This window comes from Vicugna pacos, chromosome 21 (genome assembly GCF_048564905.1).
Source record: "Vicugna pacos chromosome 21, VicPac4, whole genome shotgun sequence".
Classification (NCBI taxonomy): domain Eukaryota; kingdom Metazoa; phylum Chordata; class Mammalia; order Artiodactyla; family Camelidae; genus Vicugna; species Vicugna pacos.
The window spans coordinates 22,582,515-22,610,481 of record NC_133007.1 but is presented as its reverse complement, the minus strand read 5'-3'; the positions used below and the strand labels follow the sequence as shown (position 1 = coordinate 22,610,481).

The 27,967-nt window shown below is 39.2% G+C and overlaps 3 protein-coding genes across 12 annotated transcripts in view; 2 read left to right on the top strand and 1 right to left on the bottom strand.

The window, feature by feature from the left end:
* The window catches only part of LOC102538295 (olfactory receptor 10J1-like), a 240,045-nt gene that overhangs the window by 110,939 nt on the left and 101,139 nt on the right, over nt 1–27,967 (bottom strand). Inside the window, exons 1-2 of one of the 5 annotated variants that reach the window (XM_072946299.1) lie at nt 3,107–3,663; nt 1,707–1,791 (exon numbers count right to left, since the gene is read on the bottom strand). The exons of the other annotated variants lie outside the window; for them this stretch is intronic. The gene's annotated coding sequence lies outside the window, so the exon portion shown is untranslated. Of the gene's footprint in view, nt 1–1,706; nt 1,792–3,106; nt 3,664–27,967 lie in introns of those variants that run through there. 5 annotated transcript variants of the gene reach the window in all.
* On the top strand, nt 19–27,881 carry LOC140688071 (olfactory receptor 10J4). 6 transcript variants are annotated; one of them, XR_012062777.1, is made up of 6 exons: nt 19–196; nt 324–384; nt 678–781; nt 1,654–1,745; nt 2,422–2,473; nt 27,687–27,881. XR_012062777.1 is itself a non-coding variant. In XM_072946296.1 (6 exons), exon 6 carries the CDS (start codon nt 3,213–3,215, stop codon nt 4,146–4,148), a length of 936 nt encoding a protein of 311 aa, XP_072802397.1. In that variant the 5' UTR covers nt 19–196; nt 324–384; nt 678–781; nt 1,654–1,745; nt 2,422–2,473; nt 3,197–3,212. The 6 variants fall into 6 exon arrangements, 3 of the variants coding, with proteins under 3 accessions (XP_072802397.1, XP_072802398.1, XP_072802396.1); XR_012062776.1 differs by lacking the exon at nt 27,687–27,881 and adding an exon at nt 8,603–8,651; XR_012062775.1 differs by lacking the exon at nt 27,687–27,881 and adding an exon at nt 5,655–5,780.
* On the top strand, nt 11,167–12,624 carry LOC102538803 (olfactory receptor 10J1). Its single transcript, XM_006215630.3, has one exon. It carries the CDS (start codon nt 11,405–11,407, stop codon nt 12,158–12,160), a length of 756 nt encoding a protein of 251 aa, XP_006215692.3. The 5' UTR covers nt 11,167–11,404; the 3' UTR covers nt 12,161–12,624.

Genomic DNA, 27,967 nt, shown 5'->3' with positions numbered 1-27,967 from the left:
CGGTGTAGTAAACAGGGAGGAACCTAGGAAAGTCTGTTAAATTTCCTCTCTGTGTCTCACAGTCCCTCCAAGACCCAGGAAATGTTTATCAAACTTCAGCTTTTCCATCTCATGTGAATTGCCCTCCTCCCCTCTGAAGTCCTAAATTACCATCTACAACATCCTCTTTTGTTTTTAGTTGAAGATGGTATTCAAGGTGAGGTCTTGAGCCATTGTGGCAAATTACTCAGTTTTCCTGGGTCTCTCCCATGTATACCTGTTATTACCCTTTTGTTTGATTTTTCTCATATTAATCTGTCTCATCTCAATTTAATTTGGACCAGCCAGAAGATCCTGAAGCAGCAGAGGAAAACTTCTTCCTCCTTGACACCTACTACTATCTATGTGAGTGGGCTGATGAGCCCCCTTTTCTAATGAGATCCCCAGACATGATGGTGTTTGGATCTTGCTACTGCTGCCTTGGGGACCATCACTATGACTCTGGGGAGAGGGACCCCAGAGTCCGGGGCACAGAAGAATGGTCCTCTGTGACAGACAGCAATCTACACTTAAAGAACAGGGCTATGGGGAGGCACAGGAGAGCCTGGTGTTGTTTTCTGTCTGTTACTCCCAGATCTGACCAATCAGAGAGAGAAATTAATTAACAGACCCTGGTAGGCTCTAAGTTTTTCTTCCAGTCCTCCCCTTCAGAAGATTCTCTGGGTGCTGTGTCGGCCATGTACAGCGGGAGTCCTGGCAATCATGATTCTACACTCTCAAGCCTCACTCTCCTAAAGACTGAGTAAGCCTCAGCCCCACCTAGATATGCCCTTGTGACCCTTGCCTTATGGCATGCCACCTTCTCATTTTCTTTCCTTTCCTGGGAATACTGTCAAGTGGAAAAATGAATGCACTTAGGGAATAAAAAGCCCTACAAATACTGAAAAAATCACTTGGAAAGTGTTATCTGGGCACTAGCCTTAGAAAAGTCTAGGCAGAACTTTCAAAGGGCTGAATTGGTCAATTTAGCCCAAAATATAGCCTGCAAGGTGTCACACTGAATGAGCCAGGGGAACCAGGAACATCCAGTCCCACCCCTATCACCCTCTATCACACTCCTGGTCTGCGGGGCCTAGGGGAAAGAAATGGAACATTTGACTGGTTGAATGAACCTAAGTTTCCCCCTTTATACTAGAAAAAGTATATTCCCTGAACATAAAAGTCTCTACCATTTTCTTTTTTCTTCTTGCCCCAGACAGCAATCAAAGGCCAGGAAGGTAGAGGGTCAGTGAATGGCTGGCTGGCTGAACTATCAGGGTTCATGAGTGTAAGAGTTCGTGTAGGAGTTCAAGTAGGAGGTCCAGGACACGGGCATGCCTGCAGACTTGCTGAGCTGGGAATGGCTTTTCCATTCCAACCTCCATCAGATCCTTCTCCTGGTCTTTGGGATTCTCTCTCCTGTTTGAATATTGTGTTCCCCTTCCCGCTAACTCCTTCTCATATCTCCAAAAGACAAAAAAGCATCCTCTAACTTGCAAGCTGCTACACAAGTCCTAGTTGGATGGAAAATAACTCCTTCTAACCCTGAAGTGAGGCTTGGGGGAGGACAAGTGAAGATAAAACAATGACCTACAAAAGTCATATTTTGAGGTCTATGTTCCTCTTTATCAACAGTTACCATTTATTGATGGCACACTCTGTACCAGGCCTTCTGCTAAATGCCTTACCAGCATCCTCCCATGTAATCCTTGCATCAGTCCTCTGAGGTAGGTATCAGTACCATCTTCATCTTACAGGTGGAGAAACTGAAGCCTAAAGAGATGAGGAAATGTTTCTAAGGTCACATGTGAAGTAAGTGGAGCTGGGGTTTGGCCAGGAAGGGATAGATTCCAGACCACTCCTACCCTCATCCCCACATATTTCAGAATCTAGAGTTGGAGAGGAGGTGGAAAGTGAGGACTGGACTTGCTGATCAATAGATATTGAAGAAGTTAATGACAAGAGCCACCCATGAACATGAGAGAGAGAATAGGAGAGAGAGCAGAGAATGAATGAACAGATGAAGGAGTGTTTGGGTAGGTCTAACACACAAGGAGAATCCAGGGTTAAAGTGAGGATAGGGAGGACAGATGAAGGGAGGGGAGCAGAAATGTAATTTACTATCTGCCTGTTATGTATCAAGAACTGTGCTTGGCTATTTACATACAGTAATTCATATAATCTCCATAGTAATACTATGAGTAGATATTATTCTACTTTATAGATGAACCAATGGAGACAAATGAAGAGGGGGGGGGACGGGGAAGTCCAGCATCCCTCCACTTACACTGGCGTTAAAGCCAGAGATTTCCATAAACCTTAATATTTTGTTTTAATCACTGTTTTATTATAGTTACTGGTACTTCAAACCCTTAAGTTTCAGACTCTTTACTGTGTTTACAGATGAGAAAACAGAAGCGGAAACTACCTTCCACACAGAAGGAAGGAGATTCAGGTATTAAAACAAGTAGTATTTGGGGAACACAGGAAGGAAGCAGGGCTGTAAGGAGCTGGCTCTGGATCACAGAATGTCCTGGGTCCATATATTAGAATGTCCCCAAGTGAAAAAAAAAAAGTGGTATCCCTTTCACCACTTTATTCCGGATATTAGCCATTTTCAATCTAACTTGAACCATGAAAGGGAGTAATGTTATATACCTTGATTTACCAAGTGCTTCTTACCAGAGCTGGAGCTGGCTGTTCAGAAGTGTGCCTTAAATAGTTTCCCTGGCTTGAACCCTCTCTTTATGCATGTCCCTTTGCACTGGGTCTCTAAAATGTGATGGGCCATTGCGGGTCTAAACCACGTTAGTCTGGGTGGAGCTCCAGGGCTGCACATAGTCAGAACAGTGCCTTCTCTGGTCTACCTATCAATCTACTTTTCTAGCGTACCTGTCTATCTCTGTCTACTTCTAGCCAAGCTTGGTAGGTGTTTCCACTACTCCCTCTACATATTTACTCTCTTCCCCACAAGCCCAACCCCTACTACATCTGCCGCCAATGCCGGCACCTAAGAACCTTAAGAGGTCTTGGAGAACTTGGCCAGGGTTTGAATGCTGAGAGCTTCTGAACCCAGAGCTACACTCACTTCGAGTTTCTGCGCATGGTTGATGATGACCCTGGTCCAGCCTACTGTTTCCAGCCTGGATGTTCAACCTTCTCACTTCATTGCTTTCAGACCCAGATTCTTCTCAATGCCAAGACCCAATTTCACAGCTGTGGCAGAATTTATCTTTGAAGGCTTTTCCATTTTTGGGTGGCAGCACAGACTCATCCTCTTTGTGGTCTTTTTGGTCTTGTACCTGTTGACTCTTGCCAGCAATGTTATCATCTTGACAGTTATCCACTTCAACCAACAACTTCACACACCGATGTACTTCTTCCTGAGTGTGCTGTCCATTTCTGAGACCTGTTACACAGTGGCCATCATTCCCCAGATGCTGTCCAGTCTCCTCAGTCCCCAACAAGCCATCTCCATTCCAGACTGTGCCACTCAACTCTTCTTCTATCTCACTTTTGGTGTCAACAACTGCTTTTTGCTGACAGCCATGGGGTATGACCGCTATGTGGCCATCTGTAACCCCCTACGGTATTCAGTCATCATGGGCAAAAAGACTTGTATACAGTTGGCAAGTGGATCCTGGATCATTGGCCTGAGCACAGCCATCATTCAAGTGTCTTCTGTGTTCAGCCTGCCCTTCTGTGATGCCAATATCATCTCCCACTTCTTTTGTGACATTAGGCCCCTAATGAAGCTTGCCTGTGCTGATACAACCATCAAAGAATTTATCACTTTGCTCATTAGTCTGGGCGTCCTTGTTCTGCCCATGGTCTTAATCTTTATCTCCTATGTCCTGATTGTCACCACCATCCTCAAGATTGCATCTGCTGAGGGTCGGAAAAAGGCCTTTGCCACCTGTGCCTCACATCTCACAGTGGTCGTTGTCCACTATGGCTGTACCTCCTTCATCTACCTAAAACCCAAATCACAAAATTCCCTGCAGGACAGACTTATCTCTGTAACCTACACTGTCATTACCCCACTCCTAAACCCTGTTGTATACAGCCTGAGGAACAAAGAGGTCAAGGATGCCTTGCTCAGAGCTTTGGGCAAGAAGTCCCTCTCTTAGGTGCTCATCAGTCTTAATAACAATAAAATTTTGAGTTTGATGAGTTGTCAGAGTGAGGGAGCCAGTGAGATAAGAGATAGTATAAAGGCTCCAGGTACCTGATCTGGGAAGCACCCAGGAGTCAGAGAGATAGAGTGAAACAGGAAGGAAAAGATTAATGGAAGAAGAGATGGGTGGATTTTCCAAGATTGCTAGATGGGTTTACGAAGCTCAATGAAAATCAAATAAGATAAAGCATATTCAGGTGCTGTACTACAATGTTAGATATTGCTGTTACCCTTGGCATAAAGTACTGTAAACCAGCAGTGTGGGTGGGCAGAAAATATGGTATCATATCATAGGAATTTATGTAATCTGAACCTGGCCTCAGCACAAAAATCAGGGCCAATAAAAATAACAAGTTCTCCTTTATTTACATATAACACTTCTGATGCTACATTTTATGCTATAATTTTTTAAAAATCACTCCATTAATGATTTACTCTGTGCCTATCACTAAATGTATAAACCCTAGACAGCTATGCCAGACACAGGTTCTGAAAATCAATTTACAGACTGACTGAGAATTTTGAGTGACTTAAGCAAAAACCATAAAAATGGCTTCCTGTGTATTTGAGACTTGCAGAAGAAGAGGCCCATCTTCGTATCCCATCCCCTCTCCCCAGAGAGCATGGGTACTATAATGAAATCTGTTGTTGCTCTGTCCAGAATCCTTTATGGGGCTGGCACACCCAAATCCAGCCAATATGAATGTTGCAGTGCCATCTTCTCAGAGCTGCCCTCTTCTCTGAAAAACTCCCATTGGCTGAAAGGGAACTTTCTTAGATGTGATTCATACCCTACCCCCATCCTTCACAAGGGGAAGTCCACAGCCAAGGCCTGTGTGAAACAGAAGTTACAAAGGGCCACCCAGGTTCCTTCAAGATGCGACCAACCTCCGAGTGCACCTGGAGTCCTCCATTAGATCAGGCTGAAGTTAGATTCCAACCAAGACCACAGCCTTGCTTAGGTCTTCCCCCATCCCATCCTGCTTCTGTCACTCCACTTTCTCGGAGAATATTGCCTCGGTCAATCCCTGCACCTGGGTCCTTATTGCAGGCTCTGCTTCAAGGGAACCCGACGTAAGCCAGGTGATACCCATACCACTCACTTGGCTCCACTCTTTGAGTGTCCTCTCTGCATCTGTTGTACCTAGAACAATGTCTGGTACATAGTAGCTGCTCAATAATTATTTATTAAAAGAAAGAAGAGAGGAGGAAGGAATAAAGGAAGAAAGACAACTGTGGACAGCTAAAATACAATTAGCATCAGCAGACAGTTCTTCTCCTTCTTTTCTTTTTGTTATTGTTTACATTCAGGTTGTTTGCCCCCCTCCCCTTCGTGATGTCCTTTTTTGGTACATTTATTGAATACCTCCTGGACTGCAGGCATTAATTTAAGCACTTTACTGATTTAATTCTTACTGTAAGTCTACGAGGTAAGTATTTTATTAAACTTATTTTACAGATAATAAACCTGAGACCTGAAAAGATGAATTCCTCAAGGTCATAGAGCTAGTATGTGGCAGAATCAGGATTTAAGAACAGGCAACTCACCCCAGAGTCTGCTGCTGCATTATAAGCTCATGATGATTATTTTAACTAGCTTTCTCCTTTATAATACAGACATTGTGGATTTACACATATCTCAAATCCTATTTGAATGTCTAGAACTGGACATCTGTCTGGAAGTTCAGGATTTATGTATTATAATATGCATAATTTCCCTGAATATCTTGGTGCATCCTTTCTCCGCTCAGCACAGCTTCAAAGATGAAAGAAAAAAAGGAAATCTGAAGGGGCCAAAGGCCAAGGGAGAATGACAGGACTCAGGACCATTAGATTACTAACCTCTATACCTATCTTTCTTCCTGTGTTTTTTGTGTTCCTGACTCTCTTCCAAGCACTGATGGCCTGAAGTAGCAGATGCTTAAGCAGTGTGATATTGTAAACGGAGCACAGGCTTTGGGGCCAGACATGGGTCTAATCCTAGGTCCACCATTATAAGCAAAGGACAGTCACTTCATCTCCCTGGCCTTTGTCTCCTATCTGCACAGTGGGGCTGATAGTAGCACTCTCCCCAGGTCATTGTGAGGAGTCAAAACTGTTACGGACATAATGTCTCCTGGCGCACAGGAAGCAGTGATAGTTATTAGCTCCTCCTCCTCCACCCCCGTCCCCCTCAGAGGTGACAGTTTTTAACAACAGAGTTCTCAATCATAGAATGAGTTCCCTCCTCCCAGGAGGTTCTGACTTTGTAAATAGGCTTCCCCTACAGTCTTTGATCCCATGTTCCAGTAAAAGGAACCTAACCATTCTTCAGGGTCTTCCAAAAATTGCTTCCTGGATACATGCTCCCATGTGTTAATAAACCACTCTGCTGCCTCTCTGCATTCCTACCCCAGAGTCCCTTCCCCCAGGCCCCACCCACTTATTGGTCTACCAACTATTAATAGCACATTCCCGCTTCTCTCCTGGTTGCCTCTAGAAACACTGCAAGGAGCCCCAGGATTCATGTGTGTATCAGTCTTCATATGCAGGGTGTATAAATACTTACAGAAACATAATGCAACTATTTGAATGTACCATAATCCATCTGAAAGCACCAATTACTAAATTGATAGTTCTCTTTTCCGGAATTTATTTTTTTTCTACCAATAGGTACAAATAGTACTATTATTATCCAACTATCACCAAGCTGGAGATCTATGACATATTTTGAAATAAAAAAGGATTTCTCACATCCAAAAAACTGGGGACCTCAGCTTAGGTGACAGGGATAGGATGGGTGACAGTATGAGAGTAGATATAACCTGGGTGCTATGGATTGAACTGTGATCCCCCATCCCATAATTCACATGTTGAAGCCCTAAACTCCAATGTTATGGTATTTGGAGATGAAGCCTGTAGGAAGTAATTAGGTTTAGAAGTCGTCATGAGGGTAGACTCCTCATCATGGGATTAGGGTCCTTTAAGAAGAGCCCATAGAGAGCTCTCTCACTTTCTCAGTAATCAAATCTAGCACCTTGATCTTGGATTCCCAGCCACCGAACTGAGAAACAAATGTCTATCATTTGAGCCATATGGTCTATGATATTTTGTTACAGCAGCCCAAGCTGACTAAGACATTGAGGAATAACGTTGACTGCATTTAGTTCAGTCATCAGCCCTATTCATGGCTCTGAAAGATTCCCACTGACAATCCTAAAGCACCATTAGGAGGTCTAGACCTGGGATCCTAAACTAATGTGAACTCCACGAGTGAACACAGTAAGAACTACTTGAATATGGTCCCCAAATAAAGCAGTTTATAGCAAGTTCTCTTGGCTCTTTTGCCAGCTTTGTTTCTATAGTCACCCCACATGTTGATTTCTGTTTAGCACCAAATGCCACTAGATTTACTGTTGATGGAGTGATAAATTCCTTATCTTTCATTTACAAAATGGAAATAGTACCACTGACTTCATAGGGTCATTTGGAGGACTAAGTGAGACAAAAACTTGTGAAAGTGTTCAATAAATATTAGTTGCCTCTGGCACTGATTACATCTTCTGCCCCCAAGCACCACATTTTTATATCATCTACCCACTGCCCCATTTTCAGAATCTTCCTAATTCGTCCCAAAGCAATGGCATCACAAAGTACTGAGCGATTTGCCCAACTTTACTCCTTTCCTATTGAGAACCCATAGCTACCAATTGTATCTAAGAATGGAACATTAGTATAAAGATCATTTGTTTGATTTATCTATTACAATAGGAAGCTATGCGTATTTGTGAATAATCAAGGAGTAGGCGTGAATGAACCTGATGGGAGTAGTTTATGCAATGACTGGTTCTCTCCTCTCCCTTGACCAGTTACAAGCCCTGTTAGTTCACCTCATATGTATCACATCTGTCCCTCTTCTAGGGGCCACGGTCAGTCCCTCTAGATCAATCCCAAATATCTCTGGCCTGATCTGTTGTGTCAGCAATCACCTTGCCTCTTCTCACCAACCTCAAATCCATCTTCATCCTGCAGCCAGATCAATCTACCAAATCCCAGTGCTGAGTTCTTTTTTATCATCATGGAAGCAAAATCCCCAACTAAACATGAAGAGGGTGCAGAGTAGCTAGTGGTAAAGTCTGCCAGTCCTTAAGAGGCTAGTTGCTACAGGACTTTGCAGTCCATGAACAGGAGGGGTAAGTGAAGTCACTTGAGAGGCCTTTAAAAGTGATCAGTCTAAGTACTCTGAAATCTTTTGTAGCCTGATCTTACTTTACCTACAGAATGTTTCTGTAATCAAACTGAGTCTAATCAAGAACAGTCTCGCCTTTCTGTCCTACTTACATATGGTATTTATTTTAATAAACCGTCTATCACTTTCAACTAACTGGTGAGCTCCTCAAAGGTCGATGAAACATCTCATTTCTGCAGGCCCAGCAACCAGCACAGGGCCCGGCATGCACTTAGTGTTTGAAGAATAGGCACAGGTAAGCACCACATGTTAAAAGTAAGAAAATGCAATGAAAGCAATAAATTAACTCATGGAAATTCTTCATCAGTAAGTAAATTCGGAGTTGGGTCTTGATAGACTGGTAGAAGTCTGTCACATGGAGAAGGGGAGATAATTTTGAGTAAAGAAAACAGCGTTCAGAGGCTCATCTCTGTTTCCTAACCCCCCAAGAGAGGATCCTTGGATCTAAAGACAATGTACTTCCAATTCTGAATATCACAGAGGCAGAAAGGCGGGCAGCATGAACTGCCCTCTGCAGACCTACAGCCATATTCAACTAGTTTAATTCCAAAGAGAAAGCAAGATTTTTAAACTGAGCAGAGATCCTGCCCATAAGAAAAAGGGCCTCACTTCCTGAGATCCAGGATGATATGGCTCTAAGCTTGAGCTCCTTAGATTTGTAATCTGTTTCCAAGGCACACATGTAAGAAGACACAATATGTGTATTCATTATTTTATTATTAAACACCACTCTCTAACCAAATGAGCTAACCAGCCAGCTATAATGTGCTTATTCAAACAAGCAATACTGAACTAAACAAACCAGCTTCCTCTAATGCTGTTTCTACTTGAAGCACAAACTGCCCTCAGACTCCCAAAAGGCCCACCCACTGTGGGACTGGGTAAATCAGCCCACACGTTAACGAGCTTCCCAGGCACCAGCTGCCTGTACCCTCCCAGCCCCAGGATGGCTCTTAGGATGCCTTCGAAAAGTTACCTCCAGGAGCCCCACTGGCTGCTCCTGGGAGAGCATCTCCTCTGGCTTTGAAGACTTCTCGACACAGAGGGGCTGTCAAGGAAGCCTGCAGCCCCCAAGCCTGAACACACTCCTGCTGGAATTTGTTTACTCACTGCCTGCACAGCCTTCACCCCTGTCACAGGCACTTTTGTCTACTTGCTCTTCCCTGGCCTGCACACTGTGGCCAAGGGAGCCCAACATTTCAGTCTTCACACCTCGGCCTCCTCCAGCCCAGCTCTCCTGTTGTGCCTCAGAACTAGGTAGTCACAAGTAAGTGCTCCTTAGAAAAGGAACTGAATTGGGGCTTATTGCTTGTGGACTGACTTTAATTTATTGTAGTAGAACAGCTCTTGTCACAGCTAGAGAAGGTGGTGTTTGCTCTTCCTTCCCTTGATTTTCTTGGAAGAATTATAGGCTCTGAAGGATGGAGCAAGCTAACCAGGTTGTACCAGCCATTCCTCTACCTCAAAACATACGGGCGTCAGCCAGACTGGATGACACTTAAGCCTAGGGTTTCTCAGCAGAAGCCCTATTGGTATTTGGCATAGGACAATTCTCCCTTGGGCGGGACTGTCACATGTCTTGCAGGACACTTAGCACCATTAATTGCTAGCGATACCCATGACCATCATTGTAACAATCAAAAGCTCTGACACACATTTTTTTATTTCATAGTAGAGGTGCCACACCACTCCATGGCTGGACCATTGCCTAGTTTATGCCCAGAAGCCTCACAGAAGATAAATGTCTTTAGCCTCATATTTTAGTGTCAAATGATTTTTCCTAATGGGAAATATTTTCTGTTGCAACTTTACTCTCTTAGCATTCTTAGTGTAAGTGATTAATGGTTGGTCACCAGCTTCTCTTAAATAATTTTTTATAAACTTAAAGGAGGTCTTTGTGCATGCCTACTAACCTTCATCACCGAAGTGACTTACTTTATGCAAAAAGTCTTTTTCTGAATATGCATAAGGAAATCAGAAGATAATTTAAATACTCTACAGGAGCTTACTGTCTAAAGGAACAAAAATGTGAAATATTACATGAATTGGACTGAGCCCCATCCTTCAACAAAACGATGTATCTTTAGTGTTAACTCTGTTCTTTATATTCAGGGTCTGCTTTTGTTTAGGTGAGGGACACCTGAATTTTCTGCATATTCCCTAGTACAGTTGTTTACCTCTGCAGAGGAGGTGTCTGCCTACTCATAAAGTTGTACTGGCTGTAAATTTGCTTTCTCGTTTAGGGAAGATGACACTGCAGAGTTTACAATATACGTGAGTCGGTGTTGTGATCTGTCAGCCGACTTCCATCATTCAGACAGCACTGGGGAGAGGGTGGTGGTTGCTTAAGATTCACATTTTCCTTCCTGAAAACAAGATGAACTTCTCTGCGTCTGCTTTGCTTCTGCTTCCTAAAGGAGGTGCAAGGGGATGATTCATAGTCTTGAGATAAAAGAAGACTCCAGTCAATCCCTAAACAAATTGTTTTCAAGCATCAAATCCACGCATAAACCTGAGCTAGTGAGATACGCAGATGCAAAGGGCATAAAGTCACAGAGTGTTTACGTGAGGAGAGTGTGGCACCGTGGGGGGCTGACAGTAATCCAAATAAACATGAAGATGGCTACAGAATAAAAATGTTCTAAGAAAGGAAACCCAGGGATTGACTTTAAGCCACTGGGAGATGTATCCCCAGGTTGCTAGCTGAGAATGAAGTTCAACCAATCAATTTCAGAAATGTGATTGGACTGCTTTACTGAAATCATGCAACTTTCATTCTCCTACATTTCAGATTTAGTGACAACTCAGTGAAGAGAGGAGACCACACTCTCACCACTGAGTCTGTTTTCCGAGGTTTCTCCGGCTTCCATGAGCACCAGCTCCCTCTTTTTGTGGTGTTCCTTGCATTGTCCATCTTGACCCTGGCAGGTAATACAATCATTGTGACCATCATCCGTATTGATCGTCATCTCCACACCCCCATGTACTTCTTCCTCAGCATGCTGTCCACTTCAGAGACTGTGTATACATTAGTCATTCTCCCAAGGATGCTGTCCAGCCTCGTGGGCATGAGCCAGTCCATCTCACTGGCAGGCTGTGCCACACAGCTGTTCTTTTTCGTAACCTTTGGGATCACCAACTGCTTCCTGCTCACAGCAATGGGATATGACCACTATGTGGCCATCTGCAACCCCCTGAGATACACAGTCATCATGGACAAGAGGGTGTGTGTCCAGCTGGTGGGGGGCGCCTGCGGCATTGGGCTGATTGTGGCCATGACACAGGTGTCAGCTGTGTTTAGGCTGCCCTTCTGTGCCACAAAGGTGGCCCACTTCTTCTGTGACATCCGGCCTGTGATGAAGCTCTCCTGCATTGACACCACTGTCAATGAGATCCTGACTCTGATCATCAGCGTTTTGGTGCTTGTTGTGCCTATGGGTCTGGTCTTCATCTCCTATGTCCTCATCATCTCCACCATCCTCAAGATCGCCTCAGCCGAGGGCCGGAAGAAGGCCTTTGCTACCTGTGCCTCCCACCTCACTGTGGTCATTGTCCACTATGGCTGTGCCTCCATTGCCTACCTCAAGCCCAAGTCAGAAAACACCAGAGATCAGGACCAGCTGATCTCAGTGACCTACACTGTCATCACCCCCCTACTGAACCCTGTGGTGTACACCCTGAGGAATAAAGAGGTCAAGGACGCTCTGCTTCGGGCCGTTGGCAGGAAGCTTTCCTGACAACTTGGGAAGTGTTCTTCTGAGGCTCTTAGCATCCACTCTGAGCAGGAATATGAGGAGTAGAGTCTCATGTCCTCGGCTGTCAAAGATCTGCCTTGTGAGGAGGAGGCGAAGAGAGGAACAGAAGCACAGCATCTAACCGGGACCCTGAAAGCTTTAAAGAAAGCCCTTGAATGAAGTGTCGTCCCTGTTTCTGTGAACAGTCAGACAAACAGGGACAGGATATGCCTGCAGAAAATGTCAACGAATAGTGTGGGCCAAGGATTTTTCACTGACCTTTTGGTTTCCATTTGACTCTCTACTTAATGAAGACAACAGAGATTTCATAGAAAAGAGGATCCAGGACATACATCTTCCCCTATAATCCCTTCCTTGCTACTTAAGAGCATAAGGGTTTCTCAAAGAGGAAGCCCTGCTGGAATCTGTTTGCACCTCATGTATCAAGTAATAAATCACTGTGTGGACAGGAAGAGTGGCCTCTGAATGAGACAGCCCAGGAGAAATAGACTTTGTCTTCTAGCTGCTTTAATTCATCTCAGTTTCTAGCAAAACTGCTTATTAGAGATGGTGACCAGAGACAGTTTATTTAGAGATCTTAGCAATTCCAAATCTTGTCAGCCATAGTAACAGCCATTTGAGGGCACATTCCAAGATCCTCCTGGGTCAATTCAGTTGCTGTTAATTCAGAAGGCATATATGGGCAACAGTGACAAAATATGCTGTGTGCTGGATCCTAGGGGAAGAAAGATGAAAAAACCTTATTGCCTGGCTTCAAAAAGCTCAAAGTCTAGTGGCAAAGACAGACATTTAAAGGTACAGTTTCAATTCTTTATGTCAAGTGATATATATAAAAGATTAAAGGGGAATGGGAGGTGGGGAGAGAGAGAAAGAACTGTTGGAGATGTCAGAAAAGTCTTCAGAGAGGAGGTGATCTGTAATCTGGACTGGTTTTAAAACACTTACAGGAGATTGTCTGACAGACAAGTTGTTAGAAGAAAATAATTCCAAAGAGAAGAAATGAAATATTCACATGTATGAAGGCAAGAGGAATGTTCAAGAAATGAAAAGTGATTCAGCATACTTACTCTAAGGTATAAGACAGGAAATGGAGGGAGGAAATAAGACCAGAAGAGTAGGCTGTAGTCAGACTGTGAAGACCTTGCATGCTGAACCAAGGAATATGGGCTTTAATGGGAGTCATCTAAGACTCAGGAAAAGTAGGATTCAGTTTATGAGGCATCTACGTGAATTCTTGGCATCCTTGTTGTCCTTACTTAGTTCCACAGAGACATCTAAGAAGCTGCATGAATCTAGACTCTAAGCCAAGAAAATCAGGGGGGAAAGGGGATGAGACTAGAGTATTTGGAGGTAATACACAGAAATAATTATGTGCTTATGATGAGGCTGAACCAGGTAATCACATAGAGCATGGGAGCAGAGGCTGATCAAGGAATTTCATTTAGATTTGGGGTTCAGAACTCTAATGATTACCCAGTGACGAGAACAAGGAATTGTTGTTAAGTCAATGACTAGGCTGGACCTCAGACTTGGGGGCATCCTGGCTCCAGGACACACCTTCCACTAGAATTAAAGGATAGGCTCATGACTCAGGAAAGTCTTCAAAAGAAGATACAGAGACTCAAACAGCCCATGTGTCTGCATTCTAGACCATACAACAGAACTACCAAGCCCTCTCTCAGAATAAAAGCAATGACAAAAGTCAAACTATACCTAAAGTTCTCTAAGAATGTAAGGTGGCTAAAAGTAATTAAGAGAAGCTGTTAACTGGCAAATTTAAAAATTGAATAATTAAAAGCAAAGGACTGCAGGCAAAAGTTTGACAGTCATTTGGTAAACATTCATGGAGTTTTTACTATTTACCAGATATTGTGCTAGACATGGAAAACATCAAAACAAACTCTGCACTAGTCCTTGAATAAAGGAGCTCCCAGTGTTGCAGGGGAGACGGGCTTATGCAGAAGTCACCATAATGCAATGTGATAGAGAAATGAACAAAGTGTGCTTAATATTTAATGACAAAGACATAAGCCTTGGGATACTTTTTTGTGATCTATATAAAGCTGTATCTCATCAAGCCGAGAAAGGGCCCTGCATGCTGCAGTTCAGTAAAATAAATGTGTGTTACCTGGGCAGTAAGGCTGTCTTGATCTATGTGTTGGGCCATTTCCTGGGGACGAGGGCTGTGTGGCTTCTGACGGGCATCATTCAGAACACCTTATCACTGTGGACTTACAACGTTTATCACCTAGGTTTCCCAGAAACTTCGTTTGAGGGAATAGTTTCACAGTCAGACACTACAGAATCAGATGTTTTGAATCGCCCTTGTCACCCCATCAAGGAACTGGCCACAGAACTTTTTCTGACCTGCTGAAAAGTTCCAGCCTCTCACTGAATATTTGACTGGATTAAATAACCTAAGAGGAATCCTTCCTGTTTCCCAGGATTATTTTGATCACTACTCATACTCAGTATCACCTAGTGGTAACAACCCTTTCATAATGGGACCCTTGACACAAAAAGCTTTCCCAAACATTATCTCGCAAGGTCCTCAGAACAATCCTCGGACAGAGGCAGGGATAAGGCTCTCCACTGTACAGATAATAGGGCTAAGATAGCAACAGGGTGAAGGCAGAATTGAACTTGCACCAGTTGGCTGGTATTTTCTATCTACCCAGAGTACATCACTGCCCAAGGGCAACTAGCAGTGTGGAGAGTGATATACTAGAGAAGTCAAGCTAAGCAAAGTCAAACTTCCCAAATAAAACAGAGTTTCATCCCTGAACCTTTTTTTTAAAAGGGAAGAATCTGTGTCATGTAGGAAATGACCACCTGGGATCCTCACTCTAGCCAATGGGGGCCCCAGAGGAAGAGCATTTCCAGCAGCAGTTCAAGCTGTAAAGTCGTGTTCGTATAGAACCAGCTAAGATTTTAGGGAACACGAATATCCACCTTCTCCAATATTAAGTCAAATCAGATAAAGGATAAGAATTAATACAGATTTCTTGCCAGAAACTATATAAGCAAGAAAAAAGTAGAGTAAAATAAAATGTTCAAAGAAAAAAAATCCACCCACCTCAATATCTATATAGAACAAAATTATTCTTTAAAAGTAAAAGAAAAATAAAGACTTTCTCAAACAAATAAAAACTGAGGGAATTCATGGCCAACAGACTTGCCCTTTAAGAAATGTTAGAAGTTCTTCATAAAGAAGGAAAATGATATAGGTCAGAATAAGGAAAGAATCAACATAAAGAAAGGAAAAGAATGGAGAGTAAATAAAAGTATATAAAATATTTTATTTTTCTATTTTTAATTGATCTAAAAGATAAATTTATCTAAAGCAAAAATAGTAGCAACATACTGGATTAGTGGAATGAATCACAGCCATATCACAAGGGACAGGAGGGAGGAATTGAAAAACATTCTTAAGGTATTTGTACTACATGTGAAGCATACAGTGTTTTTTAAAAATTACAGTTGATTTACAATGTTGTGTTAATTTCTGGTGTACAGCATAGTGATTTTATATATATATATGTGTGTGTGTGTGTGTGCATATATATTCCTTTTAATATTCTTTTTCATTATGGGCTATTATAAGGTATTAAATATGGTTCCCTGTGCTATACTGTAAGACTTTGTTATTTATCTATTTTATATATGGTAGTTATTATCTGCAAATCCTGAACTTCCAATTTACCCCTTCTCTCTCCCTCAGGTAATCGTAAGTTTGTTTTCTATGTCTCTGAGTCTGTCTCTGTTTTGTAAATGAGTTCATTTGTGTCTTTTTTTTAGATTCCATATGTAAGTGATGTCATAAGGTATTTTTCTTTCTTTTTTTGGCTTACTTTGCTTGCTTATAGTGTTCTTTGAATACGGACTTAGGTCAGTTAAAAATGTATATTATAAACCCTAGGGTAAGTATCAAATTTTTTTAAGAAGAAAAATTAGTATGTTCAGAGAGGAGACAAAACTGAATCATATAAAATGTTCAATTCAAATCACAGAAACCCCAAAAAGGGAAAAAAGAAACAAAGAACAAATGTAAGAAATAGAAAATGGTTACAAGCCTGATACATATTAACCCCAAATATCAATTCACTCTAAATGTGAATGTTCTAAATACATCACATAAAAGATAGATCATCAGAGTGGTTAAAAAAATAAGACTAACCTATAGGTTGTTTAAAAGAAACCCATTTAGATAGCTTAAAAGTAAAGAAATTTTTAAAAGATGCTAACACTAATCAAAAGAAAGGTACAGTAACAATATTAATTTCAGACAAAGTATAATCCAGAATCAGGAAGATTATCAAGAATAAAGGGCATAAAAAAAAGAATAAAGGGCATTAAATAATAATAAAGAAAGAAATTCTACAAGAAGGCGTAATTATCTTAAATATGTATGTAACTAATAAAAGAGCATCAAAATACGTAAGGAAAAATTGTTATAACAGAAAAGAAAAAAAGACATCTACTATTACAGTTGAACACCCTACATTTTTGTCATTAATTAACAGACTAAGCAGGCAAACTATCAGTAAGGATATAGAGGAGCTGAACAGAACTATGAACTTTATACTCCATCTAACAACAGTAAAATGCAAATTCTTTTTAGGCTCACATGTAACATTCATCAAGACAGACCACATTCTGGGTCATAAAACACAACTTTAAACTTTTGAGAGAACAGAAACCACACAAAGTATATTCTTAGACTATAATACGATAAAATCAGAAATCAGTAACAGGAGAACAGCTGGAAAATCCCAAAATATTTGAAAATTTCTAAATAACCCATGAGTCAAAGAAGTCTGAAGTGAAATTTTTACAATATATTTTGAAATTAATTAAAACAAAAACTTACCAAGATTTATGAGTTGCAGAGAAAGTAGTGCTTAGAGGGAAATTTAAAGCATTAAATGCACACATTAGAAAAGAAGAAAAGTCAAGCATCAATAACCTAACCCTTGTCTTCATAAGCTAGAGAAAGAAGAGCAAATTAAGCCTAATACAAGCAGAGGAAATATGAATATTCAAGTAGAAATTTAAAAAAATGAAAACAAAATAATACCAAAGATCAATAAAGCCAAAATCTGATTATTTGAATAGGCCAATAAAATTGACAAACTTTTAGCCAGGCCAACCAAGAACACAGACAAAAGATGCACATTAACTATATCATAAATGAAAGAAGGGTCATAACTACTGACTCACTGACATTAAAAGGATTATAAAGGAACATTCAAAACTTTACATCCAGAAATTTGATAACTTAGATGAAACAGATCAATTCCTTGAAAGACACAAAGTACTATAACCCATGCACGGAGAAACAGATAAACTGAATAGCCTTATATATATTCTAAAGAAATGAATTCATAACTAATAGCCTTCCAAAAATTAAAGTGCCAGGCCCGGATGGTTTTACTTAGGAATTCTACCAAATAATTAAGGAAGAAATAAAATTAATTCTCCATATTCTTTTCTAGAAAGTAGAGGCAGAGAGAACATTTCCTAAGTAATTCCATGAGGTTAGTATTACCCTAATACCAAAACCAGATACATTAAAAAAAGGGAAAGAATAAATCAATACTCATCATAAATATTAATGAAAAAATCTTTACAAATATAAGCAAGTTGAATCCAACAATGTATGAAATAAAGTATACACCATGACCAAGTGTGATGTATTCCAGGTATTCAAGGCTAGTTCAAGATTTGAAAATCAATGTAATCCACCCATTTAGGAGGCTAAGGAAGAAGTTATATGATCATATCAATTGATACAAAAAAAAAAGTATTTAACAAAATTCAATACCCATTCTTGATTTTTAAAAAGTAAAAGTCTCAGCCAAATAGGAATAGAAACGAACTTTCTCAATTTGATAAAAAAACGTTTTTAATAACTTACGGTTAACATCTTACTGAATGGTGAGATAATGAACGTTGTCATCCTAGGTCAAGAACAAGGCAGTAAAAATGTCCCCTCTCACCACTTATACGCAGTAACATACTGCAAGTCCTACTTTGTGCAATAAGACAAGAAAAAGAAAGAAAAGGTATACATATAGGCAGGAAGAAATAATACTGTCTTTATTCACAACTAACATGATTGTTTATTTAGAAAACTGTAAAGAATGTACAAAAATCTTCCAAGACTAATGAGTATGGCTATGTCACAGAATAAAAAGGTCAACATACAAAAGTCAACTGTTGTATACCACAAATAAAAAACTAAAATTTGAAATGAAAATTACAAAAATGCAAAAAATAATAATACTTATGTATAAATCTAACAAAAATGTATAATAGAATTTTTACGCGAAGACTATATAGGATTTTTACGTGAAGGCTATACAACGCTGATAAGAGAAATCAAAATGATCTAAACAAATGCAGAGATACGCTATGTTCTTGAGCTGAAAGATTTATTAAGGTGTCAATTTCCAACTTGATCTAAAGATTCACACAGTCGCAACCAAAATCTCAGTAAGCTATTTTAATAAACATCAACAAGCTGATTCTAAAGTTTATATGGGAAGGTAAATATATATATATATATATATATACAGCCAATACAATACTGAAGAACAAATGTGAAGAACTGAAAACTACCTAATTTTAAGTCTATACCACTGAAGACTGAGTGGTACTAGCCGGAAAAAAAAAAAAAAAAACAAATGCAAGATCAATGGAACAGAACATAAATTCCAAAAATGACCCACAAAAATATATAGTCAACTGATTGTTTTGCAAAGGCAATTCAGTGGCAAAAGGAGCTTTTCAAAAAATGGTGTTGGAATGGTTGGATATCCATATGCCAAAAACAACAATAACAAAAAACAAACAAACAAAAAACAATAAAATCTAGATGCAGATGCAGGTGTTACATATTACATAAAAAATAACTCAAAATTGATAAGAGACTTTAAATGCAAAACTATAAAACTTTTATGAGAATATATAAAAGAAAGTATCTATGACCATCAGTTTGGCCATGACTTTATAGATACATCCCCCAAACTATGATCCATGAAGAAAATGTGGTAAGTTAGACTTTATTAAAATTAAAAACTTCTTGTGAAAGAGACTGTTAAGAGATGATAAAACAACTAATAGACTGGGAGAAATATTTCCAAAACATGTATCTGATAAAAGAATTGTAATCCAAAACACACAAAGAATTCTTAAAACTCAACATTAAGAAAACAAGTAATCCAATTTAAAAATGGGCAAAAAAGCTGACAGACAGCTCATAAAAGATTATCTACAGATGGTAAATAAGCATATGAAAAGATGTTCAGCATCATTTCTCATTAGGGAAACACAAATTAAAACAGCAATTAGATACCACTACAAACCTGTCAGAATGACTAAAATCCAAAATAGTAACAATTGCTGGTGAGGATGCAGTGCAGCAGGAACTCTCTTTCACTGAGGGCTGAAATATAAAATAGTATAGCCACTCTGGAAGAGAGTTCATCCAGCAACCACACTACTAGGTATTTGCTAAGTGAGTTAAAACTTACGTCCACACAAAGAACTGCGCACAAAATTTACAGCAGCTTTCTTCATAACTGCCAAAAACTGGCAGCAAGCAGGATGTCCTTCAATAGATGAATGAATAAATGTTGTACTTCCATACAATGGAATACTATTCAATGATAAAAATTAATGAGCCATTAAACCATTGAAAGACATGGATATATCTTAAATGTATACTGTTAAATTAAAGAACTCAGTCTGAAATAGCTGTGTACTGTATGGTTCCATTTACATGACATTCCTGAAAAGACAAAACTGCAGAGACTATAAACAGGTCAGTGGTTGCCAAGGGTTTGAGAAGGAGTGAAGGTTGAATAGAAGCAGCACAGGGAAATTTTTTAGGGCAGTGAAATTATTCTGTATGATACTATAATGGTGGGTACATGACACTATGCATTTGTCAAAGCCCATAGAGCTTTGCAGTAGAGTGAATCTTAGTATATGCAAATGAGAGAAAAATCATTTGGGAGACTGAGACCTCATAATGCAATGCAAGCTGACACAAAATAATCTAACTGTATTACAAGTGTACAAAACAGCGTCACCGAAGGGGTAGGAAAAGGTGCTAACCTAAGTAATTTTGGAAACAAGAGAGGTCTGTAGGACTAAAGGCAAAAGGAACTATACACAAGCACTGCCTTCTAATGTTTAAAATTATTTCCCACAGGGGTTCAGGTTAACAATGCTTAAAGTACTATAACGGTATTCTGGAACTGAACAATTAAAAAATGGATGCCAGATGATGGGAGCCAGATTTTTCGCCATCAGAGTGGGAAGTTACAGACAAGCAAGAGGAGACAGCTAGAAATGATCTACGTGGTAATGGATTATAGAAACCCAGATCTTAGTTTCTAATACCATTATCCAATACAAGAAATTATCCTTAGATAAATCCTTAGATAGTGGCTGATTCTAGAACTAGGGCAGTAAATACACAATGAGCCTGGAGCATCTGTAGTGCCTGAAAGTAGGAATGTGCTAAAACAAACAACTCAATGATTTGGGTTTGTCAAAGGGCAGAAGAGTCAACCGAAAGAGCTTCCAATAGCCAAACCTGGAACAATGCGAGCAACCTATAAAGTAGTATTGGACTATAAACCAAAGATAAAACACATATCCACAAGTCCATACTGATATGATATAAATAAATTGCCAAATATAAAAAAGGGGAGAATAGACAAATCTTCTGGGCAGAATTCCGATCATTTTTATACATACTCCACCATCAAGGAAGTGGAGCATAATCTTCCTGTTATTAAGAGTGAACTGTGCATAGTTACTTCCTTCCAAAGAATACAATAAAAAAGTGGGATAAAAAGAGTAACTTAGTTTAGAACTGGTAAAACACTACCTCATCCCAGTAATCAAGATTAACATAAACAGTGTAAGTCATATTGATAGCATGTTTCCTAAATACGATGTAATAAGGATGGTACTTTTCCTGTAATCCTTCTCTCACAATCTAGAACCCCGGTAATATTTTTTTCTTTGAAGTCTACTTTATCTGATATTAATATAGCCACTCCTATATTCTTTTGATTGATGTTTGCCTGATTATTATCTTCCATCCTTTTATTTTCTACTGGCCAATATCATTATATTTAAAGTCAGTTTCTTCTAGACAGCACATAGTTGGGTCAAATCCACTCTACTAATCTCTGTTTTAACATGGTATATTTAGATCATTTACTTTTAATGTAATTATTGATATGTTAGGGCTTAAGTCCACTAAACAAATATTTTATATTTGTTTTATATTTTATCTCTGTTTTTCATTTCTCCTTTTTTATTTTTCATGCTTCCCTTCAGGCTACTTTAGCATATTTTAGAATTCCATTTTGATTTTTCTATGGCATTTTGAGTACATCTCTTTGTATAGCTCTTTTAGTGGTTGTTCATTTGAGTAAATAACAAAGAATGGGGTTACTAGATCATATGGCGATTATATATTTAACTTTACAGGAAACTGCCAAACTGTTTTCAAAAGTGGCTGCACCAATTTGCTTTTCCAATATGAGAATTCCAGTTGCTCTCCATTCTTGTAAGCTGTTGGTATTGTCAATATTTTTTAGTTTACCATTCTGATAGGTATGCAGTTGTATTATAGAGGTTTCACTTTATATTTCTCTAACAGCTAATAATGTTGAACAGCTTTACATGTGTTTGTCATCCTCGTATCTTTTTCGTGAGGTGTCTGTTCAAACATTTTGCCATTCTGAATTGGATTATTTGTCCTCCTACTCTTAAATTTTCAGAGCTCTTTATACAGTTGACCATTGAACATATAAGAGTTAGGAGCACCTACCCTCTGCACAGTTAAAAATCCACATATAACCTTACAGTCTTACCCTCCATATCTGCAGTTTCACATCTGTGGATTCAACCAGCCATGAATCATATAGTATTAAAGTACATATTTATTGAAAAAAACTCCATGTGTAAGTCTACACCACAGTTCAAACCAGCGTGTTGAAGGGTCAACTGTATATTCTGGATACAAGTCTACTGTGAGATACCTTATTTGCAAATGTTTTATACCAGTCTGTTGCTTGTCTTTTGATTCTCATTAGTTATTTTCATAAAGCATTTTAAAAAATTTTTTGATGCAGTTCACTTTATCAACTTTGTCTTCAATAATTACGCTTTCGGTATTGTGTCAGGAAATTTGTTGCCTAACTTCAGTTAACGAAGATTTTCTCATAAAAATTTCATAGTTTAAGGTTTTACATATAGATTTAGAGTCAATTTTTATAAAACATGTGACATTTAGGTCAAAGTTCACTTTTTTACGTATGAGCATCCAATTGTTCCAACATCCTTTGCTGAAAAGATTATTCTTTCTCCATTATATTACTTTTGTACCTCAATCAAAAATCAATTCTATATATTTGTGTAATATTGATTGTTCCCATTCAGGAATATGAGATGGCGCTCTTCTAAGACCCATCCCCCCCACACATATACAACGTCTTTTGTGTATTGCTTCATTTTGTCTTCATTTGGTGCAATTATTTAGGAATTTTAGTAACAGGCCCTACACTGACTTCCACTGTGTCTCTACAGTTTTCTCAAAATAAGTGGAGAAAATTCTCCAACCTGTACCATCACCAGCTTGTCCTGCAGCCCCTCTTCCAGACATTACACTAAAGTACAGAAAACATGCCATCCCTTTCCAACCTATTCCTTCACCTCATCTACCCCTATACAAAGCCCTTCACAGAAGTTCTTTCACATACAAATTACTTCATGTAAATGGATTACTGTGGGCCTGACCCTGACACATCTGAATCCCAGTGGAAACACAACTTAGCCTCAAAATGAGAGCTCCATATTACATTCAGAATATTTTTCCATGTTTTCAAAATGTCATCTATAATGAGATGACTGGAATTTGAACCAAAGTGATGAGAGCAGGAATGGAGAGGAAATGTTACTACAAAGGATAAATCAGACTCTAGTCCCAGATTCAACACGGAGCACGAGGAAGACGATGCAGTGCAAGATCACTCATCATTCTCAGTGGAAAAGCATGAGGTGATTCATCAAAACGTGAAATATGGGTGGTTCAGTTGTAAACACGCACTGAGTTGGAGATGATTATAAAGATTTTTAAGTGAAAATACTCAGCAGAGAGTTGGAAATGTAGGTGAGAACCTCTGAGAATACGAAATGGGGAACTATCAATATAAGGTGAAAAAGTTAAGCTGTGAGAATGAATGATTTCTCAGAGGGAGAGGTCAGATAGAGAGAAAAACAAAAGAGGATTGAGCCTTGAAATTAATGAGCAGCATTCAAGTGGCTGACTGCAAAGACCAGGTGGCAAAATGTGTCATTTAAACAGAAGAGGGCTAACTGAAACAGGGCAAAAAGCTTTCCTCTGCCAAAGGCATTAATTTTAGTTTTAAAGTAAGTATTTTGTTTGTTCTGTTTGCTGCTGCTGCTGCTGCTGCTGTGTTTGCTCTGCTATCTGACGGTCAGTAGAATCACTGTCTCCTGACCTTGCCTCGCTTTATCTTCTTGAATAAGGAAGAAGGAACTTTCTGGTATCTGTGGTCGAGGAAAGCCAGAAGACTGAAAGTTTACACTAACACCAACAATATGATGTTCTGTAATAATCACTTTCTAATTTTATCCTTTCAGAGAAGAGATCATCCCTGATTTCAGTAGTTGTACTGCTACCAGATATTTTCTGATTATTTATATCTACACACAACTGTTTCTTAGAAACAAAATTCCTAATAGATTCCTAATATATCTACGACTCTCAAAGATGACACACAAGGTTTTCAAAACAAGGTTTTCAAACTAAGCATTTAGTTTTCCAATTATAAAGTAACATATGCCCATTCTGAGAAAATTAAGGTAGTATAAAAATGCCTAAGGCCGATATAGGAATGACAAAAATCCAACTAATTGGATATTATAGTATGTATGTTTCTTACAATTTTTTTTAATATTAAGATAATATTTTATATAAAAAGTCACACTTTGCTTTTTCACTTACTATAGTAAAAGCTTTATTCTATACTATTACAGACTCTTCATAAGCATAGTATTTAAAGACTTCAAAATATTCCATCATATAGATGTCCAATATTTTCTTTAGTTGTTAACTTTTTTTTAGCATTTGGACTGCCATGTCATTTTTTTCTTCAGTACACAAAACTTGTAGGAAAGTATGGCTTCAAGTTTCTAAAATAATCCATTTTGAGTCCTCACATGAAACAGATTTAATATGAAATGAAAACCAATTTCAGTTAAGTGCAGAAAGGTGATGTTCCACTGGATCCTAATATGTTCAGGTCCTTTCTGCATGTGAAATTCCTAGAGTGCACAAAAATGGTCCAATATTTTTTTTTGTGGGTAATGAATACAAACCTAGAGTTAATCCTTCTCCTTCAGTGTATTAACCCCAAATCTCTCTTCTAATAACTCTATTTCCTTTCCCTTAAAAAAAATCATCCAAATTAGTTTCAATCATTACCTGCCAAAAGTTCACTGGGTTTTGGTTATTTACAGATATCCTACATAATGATGAGAGAAGGACAACTAGACTTACTATATTCAAGTATCCAGATCAATTTACCTGTTGCCATAAGAAATTATCTTAAGGCTTTTCTAATGTTTTCTTCTGGGGCTTGATTCTAATGAAATGTGCACACTAGGGCTGTGGTATATGGAATCACAGGCAGATAGTTATGACTGTGGGTTAAAAATCTGTTGACTACGTTTGTAAAAATTTTTCATCCAAGGCAATTTTTATAACATATAAGCTGAATATAATATAGTTTCTAAACAGAGCCACAGAGTATTTTCTCCACAACTTGCCCTATTTCTCTTTCTATACCTTATGCTCTACTTTTGCCTCCCTTATCCCTCTTTACCCACAAGGCTAGAGTGAAGATCTTCAGCTTGGCCCTTTTGTGGAATCGCCAGGCTAGAAGAGACGTGGGAATGATCTAGTACAAAGTCGTCATCTTATAAATGAGGTAACTTAGTCTTGAAACATTTAAGGGAGGTGTCCAGCAACATGCAGCTCCTAGTCCATGGCTGATTTGAAACTGCTACATTTTCCGAAATACTATGCTGCATCAAAAAGATGGAAAATTAAAAATTAGCTGGAAATAGATTTCCCTATTCAGTGGGAAATGTGGGATGACTTTAGGCTTTAATTTAAAAGAATTTTTTAGGCTTTAATTTAGAAGTTTTTTTTTTTTTGAAACTTCAAATGCAAAGGCATGAATAAGACAGAGTAAGAGCTAGAACATGTCTCACTCATGATCCATCTGCCCCCTCCAGTCATGGTGAAGGGATGGAAGGAAGGGATCTTGAATTCTGCCACACTATTTCAATCACTGTGAATATTTAAATAATCTTGTCCTTCCCAGCAATCTTGTACTGCATATGTGCAAAGGTTATGCATTCCAGTGTTTTCATTGGGTCATAAAAAAACTTGTACATGGTCTCTCTTATCCCAGGATAAAACTTCCAATATATTTTCTTCCCCAAACAAATGAGACCTTCCCCAAAGTAACACTGACCTCTTCTCCATTTTATTTACATAAATAGTTGGAACTTTTACTTGGCAGCTTGTCTTACTGAAGAAAGAGAATACAAAAGGGAATTATTAGGTACTGGGTTTTGGGGCTCCGAACTACAAAAGTTGATAGATGTTTAAAAACAAGATACCTCTGTCTCTTGCAGGGTGATGAAGTACCAAGTATCATGTTTTGTACAACTCAGTTCACCATGAAAATACTATCGGAGGAAAGAAATATCTATGGAAAGATGGAAGGGAAGGAAGGAAAACATATTTGAGCTATAGACAAAGAAGGCGGAAAAGAACCAATGTGACTGAAGACTAACCATGAACTGAATATCTGACTTAGCCTTTTTTATCTGAACAAATTATTTAGGGATTTTATCTGTACTTTAGCTGTTGAAGGAAGTGAAGCTCAAAGTTCATAGACAGTTAAAGGGCCATGGAGAGAGAGATTCAAACTGCTACCTCTACAGTTTTCCCTGTCTTCATTACTGTATTTTGTTTGGATTACTATAACAGCTTCCTAAGAGACCTCCTTGCTTTCACTCTTGCTCCACTCAAAATAGCCACTACTCAGGAAGGAGAGCCTTTATAAAATGTAAATACGATGGTATCGTTGTCCTCCTCTTGAATCATTCTGATGGTTTCCCTTTGTACTTGGAATAAAATGCAAATGTCTTTTCCAGGTCTGCAAAGAGGTACCTGACCTGACCTTTACCTTCATCTCCAACGTCACACTCACTCGTTACCCTCAATCCACAAGATCTTCCTTCTGTTCCAAGAATACCGAGGCTAAATTCAGCTTTGGATCTTTCAATTCGCTATTCCCCCTGCCTGCAGTGCATTTCCCCCTAGATCAAGGGATGGCAATTTGTGGCCTGCAGGCCAAATTCAACTCTCCCAACCCCTGCCTATTTCTGTATATAAAGTTTTATTGGGTGCAGTATATTTTATATACGTATTTACATGCAATATAATGTGTATGTGCAGTCGAACTGTAATAATTTTACCTAATAAAACTGAAAAAGGAAAAAAAATTCAAAAAAAAAGGTTTTATTGGTACACGGCCACACCCATTCGTTTTATCTATGGGTGCTTTCACACAACAATGGCAGAGTTGAACAGTTAAGACAGAAACCACATGGGCTGCAAAATCTAAAATATTTACTATCTGGTCTTTTTTAGAAAAAAAATTTTTGCTAACCCCTGCCCTAGATTATGGCCTGGTTGGTTCTATCTTGTCACTCAGAAGAGGCTTCCATCTCTAATGTCACTTCCAAAGAGAGGCCTTCCCCGACCACCCACTCTAGAGTAGCCCCTTGCTACAAATCGTATCATCTTGTGTTACTGTCCTTATAAAACTTATTCTACCCATTTTTTTCCTTTACTTGTTTATCATCTAATTTCCCTCTTTAGAATGTGTATTCCAGGAGAGTTATGATATTCTAAGTCTTATTTACAACATTTGCCAGTTATTAACACAGTATAATCTCTTGATAAATATTTTTAATAAATGGGTAAGTGATGGAATGCTTGGTTTTTATTATTCCAAAACTCAATATTTTCCACTGTTGTGATATTTCTAACAACAAAAGAATGTTCCAGCCAGAGGAAAAAAACAAAGTATAGTTAAGCAAATTTTGCTTCATTCTGCAGCTCTTTCAGATTCAGTTGAGACAGACATCACACCGCCCTCAGGAAAACCATAAAGTCTATGAAATGCAGAGTACAAATCTGTAGAGGGCACAGCAACTTAATTGGCAGTACCATATCACAGACCTGTCTGTAACAACCAGACAAAAGCAGCTGGAAGGCTTCTGTGGGGAGAGGAGTTTGTTCGGGTGAATCCCAGAAAACACTTCAAAGTAAGCAGTTTGTCTTTTGAGCTCAGCAACTTTGTTTTCCTCCTCACAGCAATCCCCTCCTTCCATTGATGCAATTGCTGTTCTCCTGCTGACTCATCCTGGGGGCATCCAAGACACCCAGTTCCAAGCCCACAAGCAAGACCGCCACCCACTCTCCCGACATTCTCTTCCTTTTCAAGTTTACTCATCTTGAGGCCCATCCTGCAGACTTTCATCTGCTACGGGAAGTTGATCGTAATACACTAGTCAGGTAAATAAAGAGCTGGCGGCCAGTAGGCTCTTGTGTTGCCCCTCCCTGAGAGAGCCCCTGTCCCAGACAGCCAACTGCCT